This window comes from Notamacropus eugenii, chromosome 5, assembly GCF_028372415.1.
Source record: "Notamacropus eugenii isolate mMacEug1 chromosome 5, mMacEug1.pri_v2, whole genome shotgun sequence".
Lineage (NCBI taxonomy): Eukaryota > Metazoa > Chordata > Mammalia > Diprotodontia > Macropodidae > Notamacropus > Notamacropus eugenii.
In genome coordinates this window covers 242,459,141-242,477,492 of record NC_092876.1, presented here as the reverse complement: position 1 = coordinate 242,477,492, position 18,352 = coordinate 242,459,141, and the positions used below count along the sequence as shown (strand labels likewise).

General features: G+C 35.0%; 1 protein-coding gene across 8 annotated transcripts in view; it reads left to right on the top strand.

The window, feature by feature from the left end:
- SESTD1 (SEC14 and spectrin domain containing 1) overlaps positions 1–18,352 on the top strand; it is a 148,899-nt gene that overhangs the window by 50,423 nt on the left and 80,124 nt on the right. For all 8 annotated transcript variants that reach the window (XM_072612519.1, XM_072612524.1, XM_072612518.1 and 5 more), the window contains one exon: positions 8,295–8,403. In XM_072612519.1, coding sequence (XP_072468620.1) covers positions 8,295–8,403 — 109 coding nt within the window. The remainder of the gene's footprint in view (positions 1–8,294; positions 8,404–18,352) is intronic.

Genomic DNA, 18,352 nt, shown 5'->3' with positions numbered 1-18,352 from the left:
CACTTTTCACAACATAATTCCAAATTTCTTTCCAGAATGGTTGGACCAATTCATAATTCCAGCACAAATACATTTGTATTTTCAAATTTCCCACAGCCCCTTCAGTATTGATTTCCCATTGTGGACATGTTGATTTTGAGATGTATGTAGGATATCCAGATGGAGCTGTCCAGCAGGCAATTGAAAATGTAGGACTATAGAGAAAAAGAAAGATTTGGCCTGATGTCAGCTTTGTAGGGATGGTAATTGAACTAATGGGTGTTGGTGAGATTATTAAGCAATGCTGTAGAGGAAATAGAGGAGAGAAGGGGATCCAGGACAGGCCTTGCATAATATCCACACTTATTGCGTAGGAAGAAGATGATGATCCAGCAAAACTTAAGAGTGATGAAACAGATAGAAAGTAGTGTTAAGGAAACCAAGGGAGTGTCAGAAACTGCAAATAGTTGAAGTCTTCATGTTTTGGAAAATTATCTTTTTTAATATAGGTCATAAATGTATGGTTTGCACAGTCTGCTTTTAGCAGTAAGACCTATGATTTCAATGGCATAGGCTGTTTCTGCTGAGGAAATTCCCTCTGCAGATAGAGGTCAGCATCTTTTCTGGAATTTATAGTTTTGGAAATGTGCCTAGGTCACTGAGAGTTTTACCCAGAGTCAGACAATATATGTGAAAGTCAGAAGGAGAATTTGAACCTAAGTCTTCCTGTTTGGGCAGCTAGCTCTGTATCTGCGATGCCTCAATGTCTCTTAGCAGACATGAATCATAGCTCCTCTTAGAAAATGATCCATCTGTAGTTTTAGTGTAAAGTTTATTTATGGCAGGTGGTAACTCAATTGACTATGATATTTGAATAACCCAAACAAACTCTTTGGTGACAATGGCACGTAGTATTCTGATATCTCAGAAAATATGTTGAGTATAACTATAGTAGTATTATAGGTGTACTTTTGCAAGAATAAACTCTAGAATCATGACCAGTTCTTATGCATTTAAAATAAATGTGGAAAACATGAAGATCATTGAGAGGAGAGCCATACATAGAGCATAGTTTCTTTTAGGTAATGATGAGAGAATTGAGATAACTTATCCTAGAAGAAAGGTGATGATCCAGTTATAGGCCTTAACACCCTACAAGTATATCAAGAAATAATTATGTACAGATGATGATAACCAGATAATCTCTAATTTTGCCAAGTAACATAAGACGTAAACATTTTTCAACAAATATAAATGTTAACTCCAACTTTATATTATACAGATCATCATTCTTAATTTTAGGAAACAGATATATGTATTTGTATTTTTAAATGCTTACATATTTTTTCCACTAGGAAATTGATAAATTATTTTGCTTTGTTATTCTAAGATGCTGTATATTTCCATGTTTTTAGAAACAAAATGTTACTTAAGTATAGATTATTTTTAAAACTTGTTTTTATTTAATTAAATACTTTTCAATTGCATGTAAAAATCTTTTTAATAATAATTTTTGAAAATTTTGAGTTCCAAATTGTTTCCCTCTCTTCTGCCCTTCCCCTGCCCCCCAAGGAAACAAGCAATTTGATTTTGATTGTATATGTAAGGCCATGCAAAACATATTTCCATATAAGCTGTGTTGCAAAAGAAGACACAAGTAAAATAAAACAATAAAAATAAATTTTTTCAACGTCTGCTTCAGTTTACATTCAGAGTTCAGCATTTTTCATTCTGGAGGTGGATAGCATTTGTTATCACAGGTCCTTTGGGATTGTCTTGGATAACTGTCTTGATCAGAATAACCAAGCCTTTCACAGTTGGCCATCCTTATGACATTTCTGTTATATTTCTGGTTCCTCATTCACTTCACTTTGCATGAGTTCATAAAAGTCTTACCAAGTTTTTCTGAAACCATTTTGCTTGTCATTTCTTTATGTTGCTATAACTTTAGCCATTCTCCAATTGATGAGCATCCCCTTGCTTTCTAATTCTTTGCCACCACAGAAAGAACTACTACAGATATTTTGGACAAATGGGTTAGATCCCTTTTTCTTTTATCTCTTTGGGACACAGCCTTGGTAGTGGTATTGCTGAGTTCAAGGGTATGCACAGTTTTATAGCCCTTTTGATGTAGTTCCAAATTGTTCTCCAGAATAGTTAGACTATTTCACAACAGTGCATTAGTATCTAAGTTTTTCCATATCTTCTCCAGCATTTGTCATTTTCCTTTTCTGCCTTGTTGGCCAGTCTGATAAAGTTTGAGATGGTATCTCAGCATTGTTTTAATTTACATTTCTCTGCTCATTAGTGATTTAGAGTATGTTTTTCCTATGACTCTTGATAGCTTTGATTTCTTCTGAAAACTGCCTTTTTATAACCTTTGACCATTTATCAACTAGAGAATGACTTATTTTTATAAATTTGACTCAGTTCCCTATCTACTTGAGAAATGAGGCCTTTTTCAGAGAAATTTGCTGCAAAATTTTTTCCCAGTTTCCTCTTTTGCTTCTAATTTTGACTGCATTAGGGTTTTTTTTGTGCAAAAGCTTTTAAATTAAATATAATCAAAATTATCTATTTTGCTTCTCGTAATTCTCTATCTCTTGTTTGGTCATTAAGTCTTCTTTTATCCATAGACCTTACAGGTACATTTTTCCATCTTCCTGTAATTTACTTCTGATATCATTCTTTATGTCAAAATCATTTATCTGTTTTTTACCTTATCTTGGTATATGGTATGAGTTTCTGGCAAACTGTTTTCCTAATAATTTTTGTCAAATGTTGAGTTCCTATCCCAAAACCTTTTATCACTGAGTTTATCAAATACTAATACTATGGTCATTTACAACTGCATATTGTATATCTAGTTATCTAATTTATTCTGCTGATCTACCACTCTATATCTTAGTCAGCACCAGATTATTTTGATGATTACTATTTTGTAATACAGTTTGAAATCTTCAGCTTCTAGTCTGCCTTCTTCAACTTTTTTATTGATTCTCTTGATATTCTTGACCTTTTGTTCTTCCAGATGAATTTTCTTACTCACCTGGAACTAAATCTGTGGAAATGCTCTTATTCTCTTTCTCCACTGATAAATATTCTGCCCTTTCTAAATGAAAATTAACTACCCTGTCAAGAGAGTATCTAACCCATTACTACTCTTGCTACTCTACTTTGCCGCCTCTGTTAGAGGGAGTTAAAGGATGCACTTTTCAAAGTCTTCTCTTTTGAAGGAGATTACTTGTAATGAGGGATTGGTTTTTGCTTAAATACCACCTGATATCATCACTATGGCTTTAAACTAAAAATGGAGGAGAGTAGTGAGAGTTTTTTGATAAATCTGGTAAAAATGGATATGATTTTAGGTAAGTGGTACACTAGTTTGCAGGTAGACAATTTTCTGCTCTTCACTTAGTACAAATGAATCTGAAGCAAAACAGCAGGATTTATTATTTTTTTTATTATTTTATTTGTTTTCAGTGTTCTACAATCACTTCCTTATAACTTAGATTTTTTCCCCTTCCCTCCCCTTTCTTCCCCCCTCCCTCCCCGAGACGGCATACAATTTTATATAGGTTCTACACATATATTCCTATTAAATACATTTTCACCTTAGTCATGTTGCACAGAAGAATTCAAATGAATGGGAGAAATCGCAAAACAAACCAAAACGTAATACAGAAGAAAATGATCTGCTGCATTCTATGATCGAATTCCATAGTTCTTTCTCTGGATGTGGAAGGCATTTTGCCTTAAGAAACCATTGGGAATATTTTAAGCCCTTGCACTGCAATGTAGTTCTCAATCTACCAGAAAAAATCTTCGCACACTGTGGTTGTTGCTGCGTATGAAGTTCTCCTTTTGCTCAGCATCAGTTCATATAAGTCTTTCCAGGCTTTTCTGAAGTCTTCCTGTTCATCATTTCTTACAGCACAATGGTATTCCATTACATATACCAAAATTTATTCAGCCATTCCCCAATTGATGGGCATCCCCTTGATTTCCAGTTTTTGGCCACCACAAAGAGAGCTGCTATAAATATTTTTGTATATGGGGAACCCTTTCCCATTTTTACGATCTCTTAGGGGTACAGTCCTAGAAGTGGTATTGCTGGGTCAAAGGCTATGCACATTTTTGTAGCCCTTTAGGTATAGTTCCAAATTGCTCTCCAAAATGGCTGGATCAGCTCACAACTCTATCAATAATGAATTGGTGTTCCAACTCTCCCACATTTTCTCCAGCATTTATCATTATCCTGTTTTGTCATGTTAGCCAATCTGATAGGTGTGATGTGGTATCTCAGAGTTGTTTTGATTTGCATCTCTCTAATCAATAGTGATTTAGAGCATATTTTCATATGACTATAGATAGCTTTGATTTCTTTCTCTGAAAACTGCCTGTTCATATCATTTGACCATTTATCAATTGGGGAATGACTTGTATTCCTGTACATTTGACTCAGTTCTCTATATATTTTAGAAATGAGGCCTTTATCCCAGACACTAGTTGCAAAAATTCTTTCCCAGTTTTCTGCTTCCCTCCTAATCTTAGTTGCATTGGGTTTGTTTGTGCAAAAACTTTTCTATTTAATGCAATCAAAATTAACCATTTTGCATTTCATAATGTTTTCTGCCTTTTGTTTAGTCAAAAATTCTTCCCTTCTACATAAATCTGATAAATATACTTTTCTTTCCTCCACTGATTTGTTTATAGTATCAGTCTTTATACCTAGATCATGTACCCATTTGAACTTTATTCTTGTGTATGGTGTCAGGCATTGATCTTTGCCTAGTTTCTGTCATACTGTTATTCAGTTTCCCCAGAAATTTTTGTCAAACAGTAAGTTCGACAGAAGCTGGGGTCCATGGGTTTATCAAACAGTAGATTACTATATTCATTGATTACTGTGTCTTGGATACCTAACCTATTCCACTGGTGTGCCCTTCTGTTTCTTAGGCAGTACCAAGTGGTTTTGATAATTGCTGCTTTTATAATACAATTTGAGATCTGGTAGAGCTAGGCCACCTTCCCTAGCGTTTCTTTTCATTAGTTCCCTTGATATTCTGGATCTTTTGTTCTTCCAGATGAATTTTGATATTATTTTTTGTAGCTCAAGAAAATAATTGTCTGCTAGTTTGATTGTGTTTGTGTTCGTCCTTTGTTGCCGAAGAAGACCATGTCATCACAGAAATAATGACATGACTTGCACTTGACTTTTGTGTTTGAGTGAGGGAGGGCTGTGTAGGTCACCAGCCTTCTCCTCCAGAGCCATCTGAGTCCAGTGACCAGATACTCATCGGGATGACTGGAGATGAGCCATGAGGCAATTGGGGTTAAGTGACTTGCCCAAGGTCACACAGCTAGTGAGTATCAAGTGTCTGAGGTGAGATTTGAACTCAGGTCCTCCTGACTCCTGCACTGGTGCTCTATCCACTGCACCACCTAGCTGCCCCAATAGTTTGATTGGTATGGCACTGAATACGTAAATTAATTTAGGTAGAATTGTCATTTTTATTACATTGACTTAGCCCACCCACAAGCAACTGATGTTTTTCCACTTACTTAGATAATGACTTTTTTTGTGTGAAAAGGGTTTTGTAATTGTGTTCATATAGTCTCTGGGTTTGTTTTGGCAGGTACACTCCCAAATATTTTATAGTGTTTACCATAGCTTTAAATGGGATTTCTCTTTCTATCTCTTGCTATTGGGCTTTGTTAGTAATATACAGAAATGCAGAGGATTTGTTTGGGTTTATTTTGTAACCTGCAACTTTGCCAAAGTTGTTTATTATTTCAGGTAGTTTTTTACTTGATTCTCTGGGATTCTCTAAGTATATCATCATATCATCTGCAAAGAGTGATAACTTAGTTTCTTCTTTGCCTATTCTAATTCCTTCAGTTTTTTTTTCTTCTCTTATTGCTACAGCTAACATTTCTAGTACCATATTGAATAATAGTGGTGACAATGGACATCCTTGTTGCACCCCTGATCTTATTGAAAATGCATCTAGCTTATCCCCATTGCATATAATGCTTGCTGAAGGTTTTAGGTAGATACTGCTTATTTTTTCATGGAAAGTTGCATTTATTCCTGTGTTCTCCAGAAAACAGCAAGATTTAGAAGAGAAAGAATTACTTTAATCTTTTTGTTTAGAAACTAATTTGTTTTTATAATGAAAGAGGTGGGACTCATTACTTTTCTTAGGTAAGAACACTTGTTGGTTGAATTAGTCAATTAGAACTAGCTGTAAACAAAGCTGATACACCTTCTTGAATCAGTAAAAGGCATATGAGTAAAGTCTTGGTCACATATTGAATTACTTGTATAAAACGTAGAGCTACCTCAATTGGAGAGAGATTTGGAAGGTCTGGTAGCAGAGAGGAAAGAGTGGGCCAGTCACAGGAGGAAAGGAAGGAAGTACTGAGCTATGGTAGATATGAAGAGATTGAGAAATTCTATAGTGTAGGATAAAATTTTTAAAAATCCATAGTCTAGTGTGTTTGAAGCCCTCCTACCCTCCTCTTCCATTTCCAGCCATTTCATATTACTCTCTCCAAGAACTCTCTATTAGAGTCAAATTGGTCTGTTCTTTGTTCTCTTTGGGCTACATTACATCTACTTCCTTACCTGTGCAATAATGGTTGCCTGACTCTTGAATGTGTTCCTTTCTTACCAGTTACCTTCACAGAATCCCTAGCTTTCTCAAAATAATTGATCAGCTTCTTATATGAATCTTTTTAGCCCACCTACCCCCAGTTATCACCATTCTCATATTCTTAAAATTGCTTTGTATTACTTGGTTTATGCTTTGCATTTATTTATTTATGTCCATGTATCCTCTAGTAGACTATAAATTCTTAGAGTACCTTATAAATAATAGGCACATGATAAATTTTTATTGAATTGAAAAAACAGTTCCTAAATACCTACAGTATGTGAGACTGCTAGAAACTAAATGTAAGACAGATAAACACAGTACACTTGAGGGCTGCTAGCACAGGTTCACTCTTGATTTGGTCAGACAGGAAAGACACTAAGAAGGGGTTAATAATGTTACTTTATTCTAATCTATTTTTCTCAGAAAAGGATTGCTGATAACAGGAGCACAACTCCTACAACATTCCCTAATCACCCTTTTCACAGAGGCTGGTGAGAAGGGGGGCCAACTACCCCTACATCTCAATGAGGTCAATCGAGATAGGCACAACTTGTGCTTCCCCTTAATCCCCTCAAGCCTCAATGGGAGCCAGTTGAAGCAAACACAGATTCCCTCCCAAGCCTTGATGGGGGTCAATCAAGGCATACACATCATTCCAGCTTGTGCACACAACCCCAAGTTTCCCCCCCCCAGGTTCCCCATAAGCCTCAATGGGGACCAGTTGAGGCATGCACAGAATTTGTTCATTCAACCCTAAGGGTTCCCCATTCACTGTCTAGTGACCACCTGTTTCATAGGCCAACAGACAAAGAAGGCATATTGCCAGCAATCGCCTCACAAGTTTATATCACCTCATCCCTGTATCTCACTGCGCAGCCACAGTGGATGTTGATATTATTTACCATTATATAACTGTGCACAATCATGGTGGAATGTTTTGAACCATAACTGGAAACTCATATCTAGTACTTGACAACTGTTGATTGTTATGGCTGTGGATCCTGGGAAACTGAACTCTGAGAAATAATAACAAAAATTCACTTTTAACACATAAAATTCACCTTGCATATACTGAACATTCAAAGACAAAATGGAAAAACAATTCCTGATTTCTTATGTTCTTTGACACAGTTTTTCTCGTTCTTTCCTACGTGTCATGTAATGGATTTAGTTTGTTTTCATTTTAGTACTTTCAGCTGTTGACTCATTTTTGTCCTGTAGAAAGGTGTTTACATCTTTTAGCCTATTCTAAGCTGCCATGAAAAGCATTAAGTTGTAGTAGACAGAGGGTCAGCCATGAAATGAGGAAGATGTGGGTTAAGTACTGCAGGGGGTCACACACATACACCCCAGAGAGGGCCAAAGGGAGGGGGCAGTTTCAGTACAGGTAAATCACTTTTTCTTGTAGTGCTCCAATCAGCTGTCTCTGACTATATGTTATAGATTAGTTGCTGAACTGCATGAGGAAGAGAATTCCCATATTGAGAGTTTTCCATACCCACAACCATCCCCCATAGAAAGGAGAAATAAAAACTATCATAGAAGACAGCTAGGTTGAAAATGTAATTGCTTTCTTTGTTTCTAGGCATGAATTATTCGTATAGTGCTATAATGTCAATTAAGCTAAGATCATGTAATTTCTTTCTTTCCCAGGAGGAAAGGACAGACGAAGTGGCCTCATTCTGACCATTCCATTATGCCTCGAACAGACAAATATGGATGAATTGAGTGTTACGTTAGACTATCTACTCAGCATTCCAAGGTGACTCTAAAGGTGTCATTTTTCCCAACTTGAGTATATTAATTTACTTACATATAAAATAGGTTTACTTTTGAAGTATAATCCCAGAAAAACATGTGTCTTGGTTATTTAAAAGTTTGAAAAAACCTTTAATGAAAATCCATTATGTAACAGATCAATTGGGAATTATGTTAAATTTATTATGATAAAAGGGTTATTTGCCATACAAGGGGATTTATTACAGTTTCTTTAAGTCACAAGGGACGCTTTATTCATTAAGGGACATTCCTTATCCCTTTCTGTTAAATTACACTTTAAGATATGTAAGAAATTGAATGTTTCCTTTAGTATATTGCAGGAATGTTATTGATATTATGAGGAAATTATTATGCATAATTATTTTAAAACATTGGCTTTTATCCAGAATATGTTATTGTTCACAAAAAAAAAGCATAATCCCTTTAAGAATTCTCTTTTTAAAAAAATAGGAAAAATTAAGTAAAACTCCTAAGAGCTGAGAACTTCCTTGATGTAATTTTTGAAAATCTTCTTATATCATTGTCTATGAGTAATGAGTAAGAATAATTGTATAGTAGGCACTGTGCTAGGTACCAGGGATATGAAGTCAGAAATGAAACAGTCCTACCATCAAAGAGCTTATATACCAACATGTGAATACATGCCTGTGTGTATGTAGGCATGCACAACACATAATACACATATTTCTTACACACCTACAGAATACATACATACATGCACAATGCATATGTATACACACACACACACACACAAACACAAGGTGATTTTTTGAGTGAGAAGCCCTGACAACTTGCAAGATCAAGAAACACTTTATTTAATAGGTGGGACTTGAACTGGCTTTGAAAGAAATTAGCTTCTGAGCCATAGAAACAAAGAAGTAGTCCATTCCAGGTATAGAGTAGGAGGTAGATCAGGGATAGTCTGAGTAACGGCTCAGATGGAATAGAATATGTGAAGAACAGCAAGCTGCCAATGTGGTTAAATCATAGAATATGTGAAGGGTAGTCATGTATATAGTAAGAATGGACGATAGCGGAAGCCATTTTCTAAAGGACTTTAAGTGCCAAATAGAGGATTTCTTATTTAATCCTAGAGGTAATTGGAAGCCACTAGATTTAATTTAGCAGAGGCGTGACATGGTCAAATCTGTGCTTTAGGAATATCACTTTGGCAGCTGAATGCAGGATAGAGGAGAAAAAGAGAGAGACTTGAAGCAGGAAACCAAGGAGGGAACTGCAAGACTTTTGTGCAGGTGATATGAGCCTGATCTAGGGTGGGGTTGTTTGAGTGAGGAGAGAGATGTTGCAGGGGTAGACTTAATAAGACTTGAAAATTGATATGGGATGAGGGAAAGTGAAGATGACACTGAGAATAAGATCCTGAGTAACCAAAAGGATGGTCAAAGTCGGAAAGTTCAGAAAAAGAAAGGTGGGTTTTGGGGAAAGATAATTAGTTTTCTTTTTGACATGTTGAATTTGGAAGGCATATAGGAAGGACATCTAATGTGAAATGTTCATTAGAAAGTTGATGATGCAGTACTGGAATTTAGGGAAGATGATAGGGCTGGATATGTGGACCTAGAAGTAATCTTCGTAAACATGATAAATACTTATGAGTTGATGAGTTCACCAAAAGAGAGTGTAAACAGAAATGAAAAGTGGGTTCAGAGTAGAGCCTTAGGGCACGCCCACAATTAAAGGGAGGCATGTGATGGATTATAATTCAGCAAAGGAGACTGAGTAGGAATGATTGTACAGGTAGGAAGAGAACCAGGAAAGAACATTGTCATGAATATCCAGAGAGGAAAGACTGTCAAGGAAAAAGGGGTGTTCAAAAATATAATGATGCAGAGAGATTAAAAAAGAATGAAGACTGAGAAAAGAACATTAGATTTGGCATGCAAGAAATCACTGGTGACTTTGCAGAGAACTATTTCATTTGAGTGATGAGGTCATAACTCAGATGCAAAGCATCCAGCCTCGGTTAGTAGGCCTAGAATCGAGGAGTGTTTTCAGTGCCCTTCCCATTGTTTAATTCAGTCTAGTTCAGTTCAGTTAAGTAATATATAAGGCACTACTCTGGGATCTGGGCATACACAAGTAAGATAAAAATTCTGCCCCCAAGAAGTTTACTATCTGATAAAGGGAATAAATAAACAAATGTTTATAATATATAAATAGATATATAGATATAGATATAAATATCATATAAATCAGAATGTGAGAATTGCAAAGTATAAAAGTCCACCTGGGCATCAGAAAAGTACTGATTTTCCTGCTCCCTCCTTTTAGAATAAATGGGTGAAGTGGTAAATAGGAAAGCAAAGGGAGTCATCTACAGTGTGGGGATAAACTGTGGATTGGTGAGAGGACTGGGTTCACATTTATCTACTTCTCTATGGGATTTCCAGGACTTCTGTGACTGACCTTCTGGCTTCCTCTTTTTCCTGTAATGAATTGGTTATAGGAAACTGGGGATTTGGAGAAAAAGTAACAAAGATTTAGAGAATGAAAAGATAACTAATTTTTAAATTGAGAAAAAAATACTTTACTAAGCAACTAAAAATAGATTTGACATAGATTATGGAATCAGAGAACATTGTTAAGACAATTGCAAACAAATTGCAGAGATGGAGCCAAGATGGTAGAGTATAGGCAACAACCCAGCTGAACTCCCCCAGTATTCCCTTACAAACAATTTTAGCTCCTCAGATTAAATTTTGGATCAGCAAAATCAACAAAAGGTTGAGGTGAGTCATTTTTCCAGTCTAAGACAACTTAGGAGATTGGCAGGAGAGGTCTGTGACCCTGGGGTTGGGGTTAGCTTAGAATGCATGTGGTCTGTGACAGCAGTAGCATCAGCTTTGGGAGCTCTCAGATCAGAGATGATAAAGTGATTGGACAACTATTCAGAAAGAAAATACAAGAGTGCTGGCACTGATTTGCAACCTTGTTGCCTATATGCAGTTCCAGGGTAGAGAGGAGTGCTTATATTCTGTCTTAAGGGAGCATGGGATCTGGTCACAATTCCAGGGCCAAATGTAGCAGTGTAACTTGCAGGAATAGGGGAGCAGGATGTCTTCCTGGGTAAAAACCAGAATGGAGACCAGGAGAACAGTGACTACACTTCTCCCTGGCAGCACCAAAAACTTGTAGATTCCTACAACTAGCTCTGAAACTAGCAGCACAAAAAAGTTTGAAGCTTTTCCTCATTCCCAGATGAGCAGAGTCAAACTTTAACACAAAGTTCAAAGTCAAAAAATAGGGTGAAAAAAATGAAAGAGCAAGAAAAAAAGAACTTGACCATAAAAAGCTACTACAATGGCAGGCAAAACCAAGATAAAATCTCAGAAGACAACAATGTGAAAAATCTACAACCAAGCCTCAAAGAAAAATACTAAATGAACCCAAGCCCAACAAAAATCCTGAAAAAATTAAAGAAATAAATAATCTTAAAGGGAAAATTTGGGAAAATAAATGAGAGTAACACAAGAAAATTACAAAAAAAGAGAATTAACAGCTTGGTAAAAGAGGTACAAGAAATACTGAAGAAAATAATGCCTTAAAAAACAAAATTGGCCTAATGGTAAAAGAGACACAAAAATTTACCAAAGAAATGAACTCATTAAGACGCAGAATTGGACAAATGAAAAAGAGGCATAAAAAAACCCTTGAAGAAAATAATTCCTTAAAAATTAAAATTGAGCACCTGGTGACTCTATGAGACATCAATAAACAATGAAACAACATTAAAAGAATGAAGCAAAAAACTGTCAAATATCTCACCCGAACAACCACTTTACCTGGAAAATAGATCAAGGTGAGATAATATAAGAATTACTGGATTAACATAAAGCTTTGATCAAAAAAAGTGTGTAGACATCATATTTCAAGAAATTATCAAAGTATAAAGTACCCTGATATATTAGATTCAGAGAGTAGAATAGAAATGGAAAGAATCCACTGATTACCTCCTGAAAGAGATCCCAAAATGAAAATTCCCAGGAATATTCCAAATTCCAGAGCTCTCACATCAAGAAGAAAATTTTGAAAGAGGCCAGAAAGAATCAATTTAAGTACAATGGAGCCAGAGTCAGGATCATACAGGATTTAGTGGCTTCCATGTTAAAGGAATAGAAGGCTTGGATATAGAGGTGGGGAACCTGCAGCCTTTAGGTATGCAGCCTTGAGCCCTGACTTAGAATATGATATTCTGGAAGACAAAGTAGCTAGGATTATAACCAAGAATAAACTACCCAGCAAAACTGAGTGTAATCCTTGAATAGGGAAAATGGATATTTTATGAAATAGAAGACTTTCAAGCATTCCTGATTAAAAGACCAGAGCTGGGGAAAAAATAATATTCAAACATAAGACATAAAAGAGACAATAAAAGGTAAAATAAAATAAAAGGACTCAAAAAAAGTTAAGCTATTTACTTTCCTATATGGAAAAATGATAATTGTAATTCCTAAGAACTTTATCATTATTGGGGCAATTAGAAGGAATCTACATAGAGGGTGTGAATGTGAGTCAATTATGTTGGGATGATTTTCCTCCTTCCCCCTGAACAATGAAGGGGTGAAAAAGAGGGGATGGATTGGGAAAAGGGGAAAAATTTTTTCACATAAATTAGGCGTGCAAACAAGAGCTTCTATAGTGTAGGGGAAAATGGGAAGGGGAGTAGTGGAAAGTGTTTGAACCTTACTTTCATTGGAATTGGTTCAAAAAGGAAAGAATAAATATGTGCCCTCTGCTGCCTATGGAAATCTGTGTCACTCTATAGAGAAACAGAGGAAAGGAAGAGAGATGTGGGGGGAGTGGAAAATGATGAAAGGGAGGTTGAATTAAAGAAGGTAGTGGTCAGAAACAAAACAGACTTTTGAGGAGGGACAGGATAAAAAGAGAGAAGGAAGAATGAACAGAAGAAAATGAGAAGGAGGGAAATAAACAGTAATCATAATCCTGATTGCGAGTGGAATGAAGTCACCCATAAAATGGAAGCAAATAGCAAAGTAGATTGTGTTAGTCCTTCATTTTCAAAGAGGACCATGACCTCAAGATGATGACATGACTTTAATTTGAGTGAGGGAGGTCTGTGCAAGGTCACCAGCCTCACTTTCTCCTCCAGAGCCCTCTGGGTCCAGTGTCTTGATATTCATCAGGATGACTGGAGATGGCCCAGGATGGAATGTGAGACCCTATCCTTTTTAGGCTAAGGTCTTATCACATTCTCACTTTGAGTGAGATACACTCATTCATTGAGTAGGCTTCTTTAAGTTGTTATTCAAGAGATGGCCCCTTTAGTCAAGGGGGAAAAAATCAAACTTTAACAGTGTTAAAGAAAAAGAGTTACTCTTTAGTAATTAACTGGATTAGAAAGCAGAATCCAACAATGTATTGTTTACAAGAGACTCACTTGAAACAAAGACACAGAGTTAAAATAAAGGATTGGAACAAAATCTATTATGCTTCAGCTAAAGGGAAAAAGGAAGGAGTAGCAATCATGATCTCAGATAAAGCAAAAGCAAAAATCGACCTAATTAAAAGAGACAATCGGGGGAACTACATTCTGCTAAAAAAGGGAGTGTAGACAACAAAGTAATATAAAGAAAATTACAAGTTTCTCTGAAAAAGGCCTTGTTTCTCCTATATATAGAGAGAACTGAGTCAGCTTTATAAAAATAAGCCATTTTAGTCCAAGGATATGAATGGACAGTTTTCAGTTTTTGCCTTTGCACACTCCTTGATATTATGTCATAATGCTGATCATTATAAAATGGATATTATAAAAATATTATGATTTGGTTTTTTTATACTTGGTTAAGATGGCAGCAAAAAATAAATTATAGGTATGGCCAACCCTGTGTCATAAAATAAATATCTAATATTTTATATAATAAAATGAAATATTTTAATAAAATTATACTCTAAGGTGATAAAATAATATATGGGATCCATTTGTTATCTAAAAGATCCCACTGTACTGTAAAGTATGACAAATAAAAATACAAGTTCCCAATTTAGCATAAACTAATAGGTTACCTAATAATTATAATAATAAATAATACCTGTTTAATCAATAATAATTTTCATTTTCTAATCGGAATTTAGGAGTGTTTAACAGGATTCATTTGGTTAGTGCACATCTTAGAACAGTTATCCAAGTAAGGCTGACCTTATCTTCTTAATATATATATCCTTATGTCAAGCAGAACCTCCAAGTATTAGTGTAATTATTTAGTAGTGGTCAATTATGATCATTTTTCTACCACAGCAAAGCATATTTAAAACTTCTGCCATTCCCCTCTCATTTTATCAGTTTATTCAAGACAATCCTCAATCTAAAATTAAAGTCACTAGGAGTCAATCAGTCACAGCTTTCAGAGAAAAAATTTTCAGCATACTTCTTTGGGAAGACATCAGAACCGTTATGCAGTCATTGGGTTCAGGATCCTCTTCTTGTATACGTTACATTTCCTTGGCAGAAATCAAAAAATGACTGAGAAGTGAAGTGGGAATGTTAATTAGTAATGCCTACCTACTGCTCTCTGTTTCTTTACTCAGAGGTCTCTATGATGGCATGTTTTCAAGTTACAGAGCCACATCCTAGTGTCTTATCTTGAATGAAACACAGTAGGTTTAAATTTTTCATAGTCCTAGTAGGGCAGATTATTAATGAAGGGTTGTTGCAGTCCCAAGAAGGGGCACAAGAAGAGTAATCTCAGATGGAAAAGGAGTGAAAATAAGAGAGCAGCAAAGCATTGGCTGAACAGCAACTGTGGAAGATCTGTTCTTTCAGTAAAAGTATCCTTTCACAATCATTTTCTTGTTGTGAATCCTATCCTTCCAAGTCTCAATGGAACTCATGGGGTCAAATTTACCTTCTTGGGTTAATGTCTCTTGGTTCACCTTGTTTGTTATACACATGTTATGTGTTGGCTGTTTTGTTGTTAGCCATTTTTGGATATCACCTGGTATCAGCACTGGTTTAGATGTTTTGTTGCCTTTTTCATTTTAATCATTATCTTTGAAACTAATTTCACACTAAAACGTGTTTAAGGGCATAACAGTAGCATTTTTTCAGTGATAGATATACCTTCTTTTCTCAAAGCACATGTATAAAAATGTTGATTGCACTATAAGGAGTTTATGGATCAAACAATTTGAACCTATAAACAACTGTCAGTTGTGAAGAAAAATATGCATAATATGCTTCCAAATGAATTATATTGTTGTTAAAGCATACAGAATTTTTTCAGTAACTTCAGGAGTTAATGAAGTAAGCAAAGATTTTCTTTTGTACAGTCAAAAGACCCACTATTTAGGCCATGTCTTGTAATTTTGAATTTCTTTGGATATGTGTGCTTTGCCCCATTACTACCCAACTCTTTATAGAATTGATAAAATTATTGATAAAACTTTTGATGAGTAGTATAAAATGGTTTTAGAATTATTCATGTCTTTTACTGCACGTAGTATTTGCCAGTTTTATTACTTTTGTAATCTAAAGTACAAATTAATTTAAAATATGTTAACTAAGTGCTTTATATTACATTTTTGTAAGAAAATTTTATTTTTCCTACTGAATAGCAAAAAGAAAACAAAGCCTTTGCGAGATAGTATAGCCATATAGTTTCTTTCCCCAAGATTAAAATTATAATCATACTTGATTGTATGGTGTTTCTCAGGAAAAAGTAGTTTGGCAAACTCTGCGATAAAAATCTAATAGAGAGTTCAGAAAGTTTTATACACACACACATACATATGTAAATTTCAAGATTAACATAAAACCCCTTAATCTTGCTTGGAATTTGGTTTGTTCTAAATTAAGCATTCTTCCAGTCTAGCTATAAACATTTTAATAGCAATAAAAGGAATTTGTAAATACAAAAATTTTATTTCTGGAGTTAATTTATTCAAGGTTTTCCTTAATATAAAATTAAGTCAAAGTCACTAGGAAAATAAGCCAGTAATTCAAATTTTAAGGAACTTTGATGAAAGTTCTTTTTTCTTGCTTTGTTTTACTTTAAATAAAGTAGACAGAACTGTGAGTTGATCTAGCCATTCTGGAAATCAGTTTAGAATTATGCTAAGTGTTAGCTAAAACAGTTATGTCTTTCAGCCCAGAGATCACACTTAGTAGGCCTATATTCCAAAGAGGTAAAAAACAGAAAGGTCTTATGTACTCCAAAATATTAGTAGTGGCACTTTTTATGGAACTGAAAACGAAATACATGCTCATCCATTGAAAAACTGCTCAACAAATTGTATTATGTGATTGTAATTGAATTACTTTAGAGTAAGTAATGGTGATTAAGAATTTAGAGAAACTTAGAAAGACACATGAGCTGAAGCAGAGACAAGTCGAGTTAGGAGAGCAGCGTACATGTTGATGGCAACTGTGTGAGTTGGAGAGAACAAAATCAATAAAACTTAATCTTGTGAAATAAGTAATAAGAGATGAACAGTGCACGTGACTTCCTTATTCCTAAAGGTTGGGGTTATGAATAGGGCATGTTGCAGGGGCTGTCAGTATTAGTTAATGTGTTGGTTAGTTTTACTGACCTACTTTCCTCCCTCTCTCTTTTTTATTTTCACAAGGGATGGCTTGCTGGGTAGAAGGAAAGGGAGGGATATGTTTGAAAGTAAAGGTGGTATAAAAACAAAAGATATGCATAAAATTTTTAAGAATAAAGGTGTTAAAGCCTATTTTCAGAACAATTAGTAGGCTGTACTATTCTAATACATAAACATTACAATGTTAATAAAAAGTATTTTTGGTTTTTTATTAAGTCTTTCTTGTCATTAAGTTAGGGAAATATTTGACAGGGAACTAATTTGGCAGGGAACTAATTCCCTCATGTAGAAACTTCCTCTCTTAATGCAGGTTACATTCTTGATATTTGATAGTCAAGTTAACACTAAGAATTTAAGTGACTTGCCTGAATCATAGACAGGATTTGAACTCATGCCCTCTGAACATCAGGGCCAGTTCTCTATTCACTACATCATGTTGCCTCGCGTTAAGATACCATATCACAAGTTACTCTCTTCTAGAAAAACACATACTCCTTTTTCTCCCCTCCAAAAAGTCTGAGACAACAAAATGATGGTAGGTAGAATAACAGACCAATTTTTTTTTCATTTGGGGGAAATTCTTTTTTAGTACAATTAGGCTAATAGTGTAACTTTTCCTGTATTTTTAAACTGCTGTATTTTTCTTGGCATATAAGTGGCAGTTTGTAGTTGATTGATTATGCTATGTTAATAAGATTATGGTATTTTCTTTGGGGTTCTTTCTTATTTGACTTCTTATAAACTTTCCTTTTCTCCATTTAGCAAAAGAAACAATCTTGCTGTCACTAAATTAACATGATGAAGTACAAAGATAGATGTGGTACCAATCAATTACATGTTTAATACTGTGTAAGATGTGCATTTGGTAATACAATTTTCATTTGTTTCCCACCAAATTTATGCTTCATTTCTTGCCTGTTTTATGCCATATTGAAATTATACTTCTGAGGAAGCAGAAGGTAGTCAGTATATATATTTTACTGACTTCCCTCTTTAATATAAGGCTGCCATTTTACAGATGAAGACATTGATTCAAACTAAAACTAGAACCAATTATTTTGATTCTTTGGCTTTTGCTTGGAACATTGGGTTTTCTTCCTGTCCTGATATCTTTATTGCCTAATTTAGTTTGTGAATTATGAAATTTAATCTGAAGTAGGAAAAATCATTTCCTTGGTAAAACCAAGATTATACTTCAAAGGAAATAAATCTGTTGCTGCTCAGATCAAGTCAAATTGGTACCCACTGTGTTCAAGAAGTTATAAAACTGCATTTTGCATAATTTAGTTATTAAAATGTAGTTTTCTTTAAAATATCACCTGAAGCTTGTTTTTATACTTTTATTTGTTTTT